Source organism: Anomalospiza imberbis, chromosome 7, assembly GCF_031753505.1.
Source record: "Anomalospiza imberbis isolate Cuckoo-Finch-1a 21T00152 chromosome 7, ASM3175350v1, whole genome shotgun sequence".
Taxonomy (NCBI): Eukaryota; Metazoa; Chordata; class Aves; order Passeriformes; family Viduidae; genus Anomalospiza; species Anomalospiza imberbis.
The window spans coordinates 219,494-233,512 of record NC_089687.1 but is presented as its reverse complement, the minus strand read 5'-3'; the positions used below and the strand labels follow the sequence as shown (position 1 = coordinate 233,512).

The 14,019-nt window shown below is 35.8% G+C and overlaps 1 protein-coding gene across 19 annotated transcripts in view; it reads right to left on the bottom strand.

Moving 5' to 3' along the window:
* Positions 1–1,267: 1,267 nt before the first annotated feature.
* Positions 1,268–14,019, bottom strand: part of BAZ2B (bromodomain adjacent to zinc finger domain 2B) — a 118,841-nt gene continuing 106,089 nt past the window's right edge. For 13 of the 19 annotated variants that reach the window (XM_068195002.1, XM_068194998.1, XM_068195000.1 and 10 more), the window contains 10 exons: positions 11,070–11,734; positions 10,271–10,547; positions 9,973–10,128; positions 9,341–9,501; positions 8,128–8,438; positions 7,606–7,741; positions 5,647–5,793; positions 4,672–4,934; positions 3,896–4,039; positions 1,268–2,730 (listed from right to left, as the gene is read on the bottom strand). In XM_068195002.1, coding sequence (XP_068051103.1) covers positions 2,577–2,730; positions 3,896–4,039; positions 4,672–4,934; positions 5,647–5,793; positions 7,606–7,741; positions 8,128–8,438; positions 9,341–9,501; positions 9,973–10,128; positions 10,271–10,547; positions 11,070–11,734 — 2,414 coding nt within the window. In that variant the 3' untranslated portion in view covers positions 1,268–2,576. The remainder of the gene's footprint in view (positions 2,731–3,895; positions 4,040–4,671; positions 4,935–5,646; positions 5,794–7,605; positions 7,742–8,127; positions 8,439–9,340; positions 9,502–9,972; positions 10,129–10,270; positions 10,548–11,069; positions 11,735–14,019) is intronic. The other 6 variants (XM_068195015.1, XM_068195014.1, XM_068195016.1 and 3 more) reach the window with 3 other exon arrangements.

The window sequence follows — 14,019 nt, the reverse complement described above, 5'->3', positions numbered from 1 at the left end:
GAAAATTTTTCCTCTTAAGAAAACATACAAACATCAACAGGAGAGAAAATTAGCAAAGAGGAAATGTTACAAACATTTTTCTAGTGGTGAAAACCCTGCTCTTTTCTGTGGATATTTCTATTGGATCATCTGTGTTTTCTTTCTCAAGCTTGCCATTCAAATATAATACTTCCTGTAAATTTGATTTTACTGCAAGAGTAATGAAGACACTGGTTGTTTGCAAGGTAAGCGATACACTGGCCATGTCAAGTTAGAGATGATGCTTGTCTCACTGTCATTACTATAGCAGTAGATGTTGCCACCTTCCCACCTGTCCAGCTGAATTGGGATACAAACTGAAAAAAATGCAACTTGTATTAAAGATATTGTATGTAGTGTAGCTGGTAACCTGTCTAATATTTCAGAAAACTAGCAGTTCTAGTACTGCAGACAAAGCATTAACCAGCACAGAATCTGAAAAAAAATCATTGAAGAACTAGATTTCTCAATTACCTAAGCATATTTATAACACCTTCTTACAAGATTACCATCATAAATTCAAAACACTGATTAATCTTCACATCTCTGGTACATGTCAGCAAACCTCTTTACTGAAGTCTTCAGAAAGGTCATGAAAAGGAAAGGCATGGTGCAGTCAGTGTGGGAGTTCATGGTAGCATGCAAGACTGTCTGACACCCAAATGTGATTTTTTTTTATTCAAAGTAATAAATATTATTCTAACAGAACTTTGGAATAAAGGAAAATATTACTGAACAAGATATTCTGGGGAGAGCAATGGAAACATTAATTAAAAAACAGGCACTAAGACTCAAACATGACAGACCTAGTTTAAAAGCAAAAACCAACACTCCAACATTATTTTGAGAGAACTACAGGTATTGTGGTTCCACAATATCTGTTTGTAATTTCTGTATTTTCTTCAGTCAGAGCAAGGACTATGATTAATGCCCTTCTACAGGCCAAAAAAGGGACAGAACCTTACATGGACAGCGGTTTTCAGAAACATGACCGAACATGTGCATTTCCATGTCCATAAGGACAGTGATCAACCTTGCACACCTCCGTCATTTACAGGCAGGGAACTGCTCTCTGACTGCTTGGTAATTTCTTCCTTATGAACTACCATTAAAAGCCCAAGAGAATTAGATGAATCATAAAAAGAATTCCATGTTAAATGCAAGACTCCCAAGATATTATCTAAAAAATACCCCAAACCAAAAAACCTGTATACATACGACCTGAAGTATTAAAATTGTCCAGAAAATCTGGTTTGCAAAACAGTCTTTTATTGTATCCGTGCCACACATACTAGTGAAAAATAACACTCCTAAAAAGGGAAAAGAAAAAGAATGCTACCTTTCCACAACATTTCTTTTAAATAAAACTTCAAGTACTCTTACATTAGTACAAAAAAAATTCTGATCTATCTGCCCCAACAGGCCACCACAACACACAGTAGATAAAACACAGTGGTTACAAATGTCTTCTTTTGTTATTCTGTGGCAAGGCAAATGGAGGAAATGTTTCTATGAAAAAATACTGTGTGCGTAGGAAATTGTCACAATTTTCTTCCACATGGATACAAATGATTATACTTGGATTTGAGGCCGTGGGGGCTTGAAATTATATAACAAAATAGAAAAAATGGAAAACTAATATCCCCTACACCCTGTTTAAAAGGCAGGCACTACCAAGATTAAGGAGACTCCACAGTGTTGGTAGAGGATAATTACTGTACAAGCCATAGAGCTATAATTACCTTAAGACTAAAATAAAATGCTACCATCCTCCTAAGGCATAAACAATAATGTCTGCAAACAATATGTACACATCATACATATTTAAAACAAGACTTAATATAAACAATAATGAACAGTATATACATGTCTCAATTTTTCTTCACTGTCTTGAAATACAATTTAACTACACAAGTGATGCAGCAACATATATATAAATGTACTTGTAACTCTACAGTAAAGTTTAATTTTTAGTGCCTTCACAGCACATCAGTGTAAACAGTTTTACTTGGCTTTGTTTTATATTTTAAAACATTCCTTGTTGTATTTTCAACATTTAAAGCAATTTTCTAGTTCTTCCTTTTCACAGAAAACGAAGATTCTGAATGCTGTATAATCATAAATAATTCATAAAATTAAATACATTCACTAAAAAATAAACTACAAAGTAAAAAAATGAAAAATAGATATTTATTGAAAGGGAAAAGAGAGCCATTTCCCCAAGTAGAGCTCTGGTGGTTGAATATTCAGTGCGTTTTGATAAATTGCTATTGCACTATAACACCCCTTCCTTTCAAATTCTTTGGGTGTGCTTCCCTGTTCTACCTAAATTAGTTTGTTAAAACACACAAGCCAATAACCAAGGGCCATGGTTGCTGTAGGAGTGAAGCCTTTAAAACTAGTATCACAACTCCATGATATTTTGAAGGAAAAAATTAGTTACGTATGTGCCTTGCACTTCCATGTAAATGTAGTTCACATTGCTGGTCTTATCAGTCCTCATTTAATGGAAGGAAAAAAAAAATTTAAAGAGAAGAAAAAAAAAAGTCCTAGTAGCTTCAGCTCACTTTGAAAATCTCTGTCCATTTTTTTTCAAAATACTTCCTCATGTTGTGGCCAGCCCTGCCTATGTCAGAATCATCTTCATTGAAAGTTTCACAGTTGTCAAAAACAAGCCTGACATCCAGCGAAAATGCTTCAAGATTAGGATACCTAAAAGAGGAAAAAAGTCAATGATTTTTGGAACACAGAGAATTACAGAGGAAAAATACTTCAACTACATGAGAAAATATTGAAATAAAAATTTAAATTAGAAATTCTAACAAGAAAATGAACATCAGTGAAAGGGAATACACTCTAGTCACTGTTTTGTTATTTTCCCCACAAGTTTTGTAAGTTAGAATTTCATGCCTGTACTCGAAAAACTTTTAGAAAACTAATTCCTCCCTCTCTTCAACAGCTTTCTAGCTAAATTGCTATGGCTGTTTTCCATTTATGCATCTATTCTTGCATTCACAGTCCTTTCAAAATGTTGAACAGAGCTGAATTTATCTAAACTAGGAACAAATGGGTACAAAAAAAGGCTGCCCAAATAATCTTGTGACACTGTCTTTGCTAATTCTTTTTTTTTATTAACCTGAACATACCCCTGAATGGCCCAAAGAGTGTTCCAACATTCACAGGAATTATTAAAAATAACAGAAGTTACAAGTGTAGTGATATGAGCACATGGGGAGCATTTAAATCTCATATTCATGGGAGAAAAAGTCTGAAGAGGTTAAAAAGCTCCTTGTGCTATCCTAGGGAAGTTGCTCTGTGTGGAGATGACAGACACTGCAGAGGGTCCATCTTCACAGATTCATTAGCGCATAGGGATATTAACAAGGAGGGAAGGTACACAGAGGCACGTAGTGATGTCTTCTCTTTTAAGAATCCGTGCAGTCTAATTGTAGGACTATAAAATGATTAACCACCATTACAGGAGTGTTACCTACAACAGAGCTGGCATTTCACTCCACAGCCACACCATTTACAGGGACTCCAGAAGCTTAAAGCCTACACAGCTGGTTTTCTCTGACATGCAATAACACTAAGGTGTCTCCATGAAAAAAGATTCCTTTTGGTTGTTTTGGTGCATTTGACCTGGCATTTTTTTGTTTTTCAGCCAGTTCCACACATTCTCCCATCCAACATGCTATTTCACCCGGATATAGCAAAGGTAAGAGCATACAATTAAGAATTTTTATTTTGACTGTATAAGTAATCAGAGATGTGTCAGAGCAGAACAATATCGTTTGGCTAATTTTAAACATGTATTGTATTTCAGTGTTTAAATATTTTTAAAATGTAAAGTACAATTTACAATAGGTTTACTTACTGCCCACTACTTAGCTTGTCTCTAATTGTAGAAAAGTCCATAGGTTTTTTAATAACTTTCTTATAACCAGGAACAAGTTTCAAGTTTACAGGAAGTAAGAAAGGCCAGGCATCTTCATGAGTTTCCAATTCGGAGAGAATCATACTAAATAAAACAATGTTTCAAATCAATATTTTTTAATTTTATTCATACATTCACAGTATTTTCACTATCACATGAATTTCCTATGAACTGCCAAACTAATCACTCTACAAAAGAAAAGTGCAAGGCTGAGAACAACGTACACAGAGACGGACAACTAAGTAACTAAAATAGCATTAAGTTCTCTCCTATGTGAGATGAAATTCTAATGATTAACATTCCAAAAGAAAACATGGTCCTGCAACATTGATGCTCAGTGTAAGCCATTTGCAAACCAGCTGCTAATACTGACTTTCCAAGAGTGTGACAAGGCTAAACGATGTCCCTTTTGACCGAGCAGCAATGCTACCACAGCAATGGTCCGTGTGTGCCCGTTTGGACATTGCGGACACTGTCTTTGATACCCTTGAGTAAAGTGTCAGTGCCACTGCTACGGGGGCTGGGCTTCACTCCTCTCCCAGAAGACACACGTGTGTGTAGGTATACATACATACACACACACACCCACACCATGTGTGTATATATGTACATTTGTCAAAGAATAGCATTCCTGCTTCCCAGAACAGAGAGAAAAAGGATCAAGTACTACTTGTTTCAACAAGACTAACCCCTAAATTTAGCATCTGACACTTTACCTGCATATAGCCAGGTCCTTGGAGTCTCCATCTCTCTTAGGTTTCTTAACAGCAGTGCACGTTTCTTGTTTTAACTGGCTTACACAAACATTTTCATCCATTTTTCTTTTTTTAGGGTCTGTTTTTCCTCTTTTTAAGGCAACGCTTGTAGTTGCAGAGTCTTCATCCTCTGTTTCTCCTGCTAATTTCCTGTTTCTCTTTTGTTCATTACTTTTTTTACCTTTAATTTGAAGTTTTTTTATCTTTAGAGTTTGACCACTTGCCTACAATAGAGACAACTGAAATAAGTAATAACCTAGAAATTACAGAAACCTCTGTTATCACTGACAGACAGCAATGAAGATCAGAAACAGAAGCGCCAAAACAAATTAAATATTTAATATTCAAGATTATTCACTTTTTGCCCTTTTCTGAAGGCAAATAAAGCTGCAGAAATTCCTGGTTACTCGTGACCTAGGTTTTCAACTTGTGACAATACAAAAGCACCTGACATTCAAATTAGTGAAATAATGCCTCCTAACAACCAAGTTGGCATAGTTTTAGACAAACATTAGCCCATTACTAAATGACTGATATACATACAAAAAAAAAAAATTCACTAAGTTTTTTCTCTGATTTTTCTTTTGAAACAGAACCTGAGATATTGGTCTGTCAACACTTAATGATGAAATTTCAAAGACAAATACCAAATAAATTTTAAAACAGAAATTAAAAATTATGGTATTGAATAAGCATGAAAATTCTGGACCTGCTTCCATTAAAAAGACCATAGTTTAGAACAAATAAAACTGTAGCCTTTACTGCCACTAAAATACAAGTTAAATAAAACTACTAATTTCATAATTTCATGGGAACTCCCCATAAAAAATACTGACAATTCTTTTCACTGAAAAAAGCACTGGTAGACCTGTAACTCTGCCACATATAATAAATCAGTCACTTGCTCCAGCCCCTTCATCCTGACAGGAGTGTTACCTTTGCTATGCAGGCAGGACAGAACCAGTCCCCATCTGGGATGGCGCTGATCTTGGGTCTGTGGCAGTAGGTGTGACAGCCTTTATCACAACCATCACAAAGGAGAAGCAGTTCCTCATTATCTCCCTTTCGACAAATTTGGCAGTACTGTAATTGATGAAAAATGGGTTTAATTCAATTTTTTAAATTTGAAACACATAAATGGTACTTAAATTACCCTTCTCCTTCAAACACATAAATTCACTCTCAAAAATACTTTCATTTTACTTCAGTCAGAATCTGCTAATGATCATATCCATAGAAAAAGATACAGAGTACGTAACGAACGAATTTAAAGGCTACATTTGGAGAACATGTTGGAAAAGCAATTTATTTATTATAAGACATGTGTCCCTAGAGCACAAAAAAAGATGAGCACTTTTTGTAATTCATTAATGTCCATGAGAAGTAAAGGTATACATTTCAAAACCTCTTGGCCCAAACATACTATCTCAGAAATCTTCTCTTCATTTATGCCCATACTGTATCTGTACATTGCTATTTAATAAAGAAAATTTATATTTTACAAGAGCATTCCCACATAATAATTGGTAAGGATCTTATCCAGGGGCCACCATGAACAAATGCAGTAAAGCAAAACAAATGATCCCAGCACTTCCTAAAATTCACACTAATTTAAAAATAGCTAAAGGACTGTCAATTTTCTTAAATACATTGTATGATTTTGCTAATTGCCTTCTTTTTAGGCATCTTTTCCAGGAACTTAAAAAAATCTCCAAATATTTTCACCAAATACGTGATGATTGAACATATTAAACATACACCAGTATGTTTAAACATACAGTTTAAACATACAGTATTAAACATACAACAGTATGTTTACTGGTATCACAGAATACTCTGAGTTGGAAGGGATGCATGAGGATCATTGAGTCCACCTGTTAAGTGAATGGCCCATAAAGGGACTGAATCAGTGACCTTGGCATTATGAGCACCCTGCTCTAACCAACTGTGCTGTAATTAAATGCAAAAAATATTTAAACCAAATTGAGAGTGATACCTTTTCTCATGAATAATAAATTACTTCATCTTGAAACGTTCCTTTTCAGGTGCTCCTACCAAATTCATAAGCTTTTTGCACTAAAGATACTGCTTAAAACTAACAGCTATATAAACTCAAAAGTACAGCCTAACATTACAGCTTTTATTTAAATCCTCCTTTAACTGTCCAGATGTAGTTAGAATTTGTACAGGAGTGACAGAAATTAAAAATTAGGAAAAGGACCACAAATGGAAGAATCACTTTTGCCACGCTCTACACAACACTGGTCATACTTGATCACATCACAGTCACTACTGCTGTAATATCAAGTTTTGTTTTCAGGAATTTGAGGTTCAGAGGTCCATAGAAATTTTGACATATCCCCTTCGTATGCTTTTTTTGTAAATGTAGTTGACATAGACTGACCTCTGGAGTGTACAAGGAGACAGATATTTCAGCTTGTCTCTTCACACACTTGCCTAATTTATATGTTCAGTTGTGAGAACTCTGCGTGCAAAGAAGCTGCATATTTGAAGCATCTCAACTTTCTGAAAAATGAAATCCTTAATGAAGGATATATGATGTTGAACCTCCATAAAACTTGCGTCACAGGTGAGGTTAGAAACGCTCCATTAGAGTATATTTCATCAGATGGAGCAAGATGACTCTTACCTCGATGTCATCATCAAAGAATAATTACCATCTTAAATAATGTAACCATTTACAAGAGCTTTCTATCTTAGCAAGTTCGGGATGCTGAATTTGGCAAGCAAGGTACAACCTTTTCCATTAGGCTTATTCTGTGCAAATGTACAGTTTAACTTTGTGAGGTTTTATGTGAAGTAGTAAGACATGCATTAACTTAAAATGCCTGAAGTTGGAACACAGGATATACCAAAAACACTTTAGATACTTACAACTTTCATAATGGATTTTTCCCATGCTATTGATTTCTGTAACTGCTGAATGCACAGAGCTACCTGGGCAGCACTGCGTGCTTCTGAGAGTGCCCTTCTCCACACCCTTAGCCCTGGAGCAATATCCTCTTCAGTTCTGCATTAAAATACAGGCAAATTAAATAGGTCACACCTGTGTTTGTTCATGTTTAAATGTGGGACAATCATTATCACACTGAAAGCCAAGCAATGACAAAACATACACAGCCAGTAAGTATAAGGTTTAAGCAACTAAATTTCATGTAGTGCACAGACTGTGGCTACGTGCCTCAAAGCTTAGTCACAACCAGTTAAATGTAAGATAACTTTGCAAGATTATTAACAAACATAACAAAAAAATTCTTTACAAAGCACCATGCAGAATAAGATGATCCATATGGATCACAGACATACAAGAAAGTACATAGATAACAGGCAATAAGAAAATAGGCTCCAATTAGCAAAGAAGCACAATAATTTTTCAAGTTAATCTCAATAACCTACCCGTCACCATCACCACTAATAGATGGTGCAGGAGCAGGGACAGTAACTGTGCCCACATTATCCAGTTTGATCTGAATGGTGGTACTTAAGGGGCTCTTCAGATACCTTCGCTCTATGTTCCGCTCCAAGTCAGCGAGCCTGGTTACAGCTATATCTAGAGGGTTGTCACTCCTCCGCTCTAGAGAGCTGGCATTGCCTTCTCCGCCTCCAGCACAATCTCCATCGTGCTTCTTGTGCAATCTAGTAATTGACTTATGTTCACGATATACCAAGTCGTCTCTCTCTGATGCAGGTTCAGGACACAGCCAACCCTATGTCAATAGAAAGGTTTGGGCATTTATTGGTTGCTGTTAACTCAGTGTGCAATCAGAGGAATTGCTTTATGGAATCAAACTAAGTAATTGAAGCGCTGTTTCCAGTAGATCTTGGTTACTTGTAATCCATCTGCAGAGACATTTTCCAAAATATCCAGAGAACTAAAATAATTAATCAAGAAATACAAGCATTACTGGACTTTCTGAAGGGACCTTTCTGCAACAGTCTGCATTCTTATCCCTTTGTAAAGTATCCTGTTTTATTGGCTGAAACATCAGAACAGGTCTACCTGTTCAGTAGGCTCAGGAGGCAGTATCAGGACACAGGAAATTAACATCCATCTCATGCCAGAAACTAGATCCCAAACACTGCACCTGTACTATAACCAAACATACGCAATTTGATAACCTTACACCCACCTTGGAAAAATTCCAATATCCAGAGAATTCTTAACTGTATCACACTCATAACCATTACATGTTCTCCATGGCTGTACAATACTCAAGCAAATTTATTTTGATGCACTTGTAGTAATTTCTGAAAGCATTAACAGCAGCAATCACACAAACCAGGCAGAACTGTGGCAAATGCCCCAAGAGTTAAGCAGTCTCTGTGAAATACGGTCTTTGCATTCAGAGAAGGTTAGCAAAATGTACATGGAACTGCACTGTAGGAGTACATTCTCCAGGAACTGCCATTCTAAGCATCTTCAGCTGAAGACTGAACTGCAACAAAATGTTTCAAACACAAATCTCCGTGATACTGCACAGTTTGTTTGTTTCATTTGCAGGCAATTAGGATGGAATAAGAAGGCACTTACCAATACACAAAGACTGCTATCTGCTTTAAATTCATACCACTTATTTTAAAGAGACATTTTACTGAAAGTTGGTTTTACCTTAACTTGTAAACTAGCTGATGCAACTCTCCTCTCTAGATCTTCCACCTGCTGAAGAATAGCAAGATCCATCTCCATAGCTTGTTCTTCTACTGACCAGTTTTCCACAACATCCCGAGTTACCTGGTTATCTTCATTTTCATTGATATCAATAATTGCAACTGTATTTGAGAATCACATTTTTATTATTTTAATTAACATTAGAACTGCACTGGTAAATTCTAGCTGATTTACCCGTCACTCCAGTCAAATGCTGAAGAACTGTTGTGGAAGTATACTATTCTTAAAATACCCAATATGGACAACAAATTCTGTATGCTTTCAAACTTGCAATTTAAGGGCAAGAAGGGGAAGGAGAGGCCAAGTGTTACAGACATGGAAAGAGCTTCAGAAGGTTACCAGAGCTTAAGAAGGTTATTTGTATCACTAGAACTATTTACATTACTTGGAATTTCTCTAATCCACTAACTTTACAGAACAAGGCTGGTGAAAATGCAGCTACAGATGAGAACACCTTTATCTTTTTTCTCCAACCATTACTTTAACTCTCCTGTTAAACATACCCCAGGAGAGCTCTATGTCCATTGTCTGGTGCCCCAACACCATGTGTAACATAAATATCAACTACATACCATCCTTGTTTTTGATGCAGGCCAGAGTGATATAATCCATGTGTTTCTGTATTTGCTTTTGTAAGGCCTTTTCTCTTATTCCCCTGAGATGCAGCACTTTAAGCAAAGATTTTAGGTCCTCTGGATCAGTAATCCTCCACCACCCATACTGCATTTCTAAATCAAGACAAGCATATAAACACTTTGCAGGCGCTTTTTTATGTGATCAGATTAGAAAATCAATAGGCAAATTATATAAAAAAATTTGTAACATGATAGAGGCACTGCAGAAATGATCACCTTACTGTTGCATACTTACCTTCTGGTATAGGCTTTGGGTTAGGATAATCTACAGGCTTGGCTACTTCAGCTGCTGTAGAAGGGGCAGAAGTTATTTTTTCAGCTTGTAGTGCTGGTGATTCACTTTTACTTGCAGGAACACTAGATGCCAAGAATGAGTTACCATTCACTTCTGATAATCCCAGCCCTGATCCAAGAGCAGGTAAAGGAGATGGAAATTGGACATTTGAAGTAAGAACTCCTGTAGGCCATCCACAAAACTGAAGTCCCATTATAGGTAGTCCTGTCTTTATCTGCTACAAAGCACAACTACCATTACTATAACCAAGAAACCTGAATTATGATTAGGATGCTATTAGTCAAACAATACTCAAAACACAAAGAAAGCCTTTACTCAATACTTCAATTAGTTTCAGAAAAACTAATATAACACTGACATGTAATACTTATTAGGGCCCAGTTAATGCTAAAAAACAATAGCTTCTAAAGGTAGGGTTTGTTGTGTTACACTTCCAAAAACTAGTTTGTATTTACTTGCTTTTCATTTAATACCGGTAGCCAACACCCTAAAAGCCAAATTAATTACTGAAATACATGTACAAAATATCATACATTGGCTTACTTGATACATTATGATCTAGTATTATAATCTAGTATTATAAAACTTCTGTATTTAGTTAATAACATTTAGAAACAGAAAAAAAAAGATATAATATGCAGATATAATGATTGAAGGTCTGTGAAATAATTTGTATAAACAGACATCCTACCCAAATAAAGTCTGTAAGTTCAAGCTATTCAAAAATTAATTTATTTACCTGCAGTGGTGACAATGCAAAAGGACTTAATCCCATGGAACTCTGTGCAGAAGTTGAGCCCAAGAGAGGAGATGGAACAGGTGATGGTGAGTTTGATGGTGGATGTGACTGAGGAGTGAGTGGAGCTGTAGCAGCTGGTGTGTCCACGTGGGTGACCGAGGTGTCATCACAGGGCACCCTCGGTAACAGGCTGAACCACTGCCTGTTTTTCTCAGTAAGAGTCTTTAACAACTGATCATTTGGAATTAGTGGAGAACTGTAAAACTTTCCTGTCCCACTGGCATTAGGACTGAAAAGATTATTAGACTCAGACTTCTCGATGGAGCTTTGCGATGCAGGGGGTTGCAGACTGCAGAGAGAGTTTTTTGAGTTACTTGGGTAAGATAATGTGCAGCCATTTGCTGCACTGCCATTAGGTTTTGGGGACATAGTGTCAGACTCAGGTGGCATTTTTGCTACCTCTAACAGTTTGCTTAATTTTGAAAATGACCCAGGCTTTTGTAAAAACAGGTTAGTGCTGTCCTTTTCTTTCAGATTTTCCTTTTGCTCACAGTGAGTTGTAGCTAAGCAATGCAATTTTTCTTCTGTTTCAAATTCTTCTTCTTTGATATGCATACTTTCTTCCTTTTTTAACTTCTCTTTTTCTTTTGCAATTTCTTCTAGACCTAAAAAGGTGCAAGAAGCACAGATTACCTGTAACAGATAACTATTTTACGAACTTTCTATAATCATAGTTTGAATTCAAAATAACTTCATTTTTGGCTCAACACGTTAGACTCCCATGTCTTTGCTGTTAACAAAATCCCTTCTCACTTTACAGCACACTTTGCAGAAAGAAACAAGTTTCTAGGCATACAGATTTAAACACTACTAAACACCTCTAGGAAAAATCACCTCAACATGGCTAACACACTGCTGGATTCAAACATCTTAAGCAGTTTGCCAGTGCAAAGTCTCTGAAAAGGACAAATTTTTGCCAGCTTTCTTTTCACAGGACTCCACGTGCCTCATTGAGAAGCTTCTCTGGTGATACCAAGAGAGTGTAATGTTTACAACCCTAAGATGGTTTTTTTTGCAACAGATTGTTTCATTAAACACACAGCCAACTACGAAACAGAGAACCAAAATTCCTGTTACAAAATCAAATATTCCCCAAATACCAAAATAACATTAAACATTTTACTTCTTTCAATACAAATAATTAACAAATTTAACTGTGCAACAATATCAACAGTCTATGAAATTTAATACTCTTTCAAGAGCCACCCAGCATGACTGGAACTCTTCATACAACTAAGCAGACAGCTAACATCTAAGCAATTTAAAGTACAGCAAGCAGAAGCTGATTAAAAAAACCAAGTTTCTTCAAACATAGGAGTGCAAAAGATCTGAAGATCTAGCTTTTATGAAAGGAAAAAAAAAATTTTTCTTTTCTTTGCACTACTAGTCTTTCTTAACTGTTTCTCTTCCACCCTTACACTGACTGCTAATTCAGACAAAAAGTCTTTAAATGTATAAAATGCTTCTAAATAGAGAACTGTTAGCATAAGGGGAAGGAGGTAGAAATCCAACTCCTTATTTTATGTTCATCAGATATTGCAGTCACAAATAAACACATGGCTCGCAGTTCATGGCAAGCACATCTACAAATATTTACTTGCTCCTGAAAAACTGTAATTCCTACAAATAAAGTACATCCCCTCCTATTAAAACTCCAAAATGTGTTCACAGTTATGGTCTGTATCAAGATATAAACAATTTAAGTATCAGCATAAACATGAAAAGGACTACACAAAAGGGACAGAGAAGTTTTGTTTAAATGGACAGATCATTCAAGACTTTATGTCTCCTATTTCCAGGGTTTAGGGTTAGGGTTACGGAATTAGAAACAGATAAACTGTAGAATTTACATAAAGAGGGCAAACTAAGAGCTGATGGGAAGAGGAGTTAGGTAAGAATTTAAGAATACATCTGTTTTCCTTTTCAGGGAGACTAAACTTTCATTAAGACAACATTAAAAACAGAGGTTTGCCCTACAGCTCTTGGCTAAAACTTTTGTGTGGGTTCATTTGTGTGTGGTTTTTTTACTGTTTTAGGACAGGTAAGTATATGTAAACTATTTTCTTTGTGTACCATTTCCAAAGTGTTTGGGAATTCATCTGGTTAAAATATAATGAAATACAGCAAACCAAAGAAATGCAAGCAGCACATTCTGTATGCAGCTACTTGTGCAAAACTGTTCCAAACACAGAACATAACTTAATGTGAAGCAAGAGACAGAGAGGAAAGTACTTTTTATGCTACCCATTTTAGAAAGAAAACTTGATGACCAAGATTACATTTAGGGGAAGTTCAAGGGCTTATTTTTGGACCCCAAACCAGGCTCAAATTTTCTACTATGCTGTACTGTTACAGTTAATTAAACAGCTCTCTAGAATGATGCAATTCTCATGAGATCATGCAATTCTGATGTGCATCAAATCTTTTTCTTGTTATTTTTTGAAGGAAAAAATGTAAGAGAAATGAGGTTTTGGTTCATCTATATGAAAATTAGAAAGGATTTCTCTGTGGCCAAAATGAAGTTTTATGTTTAAAAATTCTAATACCAACAAAAAAAGCCAGATTAATATATAATTTTTGCATCTATCCAATTAGAAGTGTGTGAAAAATTCAACCACAGTTAACATACAACTATCATAACCCCAAAATTACATTTAAGTTTTAGCAAAATTATTTCAGCAATTGCTGGTTAAAGAAACATCATTTGGTAAAATACAGACACTAAATCATGTGGTTGATTAGAAAACAAGGTACTTCACTGCATGAAAGTAATTGTCATGTTTTTGCAGACATCTATCATATCTTCATGCACAGAATAGTCTGTGCATTTGCAGAAAATCTGAGGATGAAAATTTTTTCTGCATTCTATGGTCCTCCTGATTTTCATACA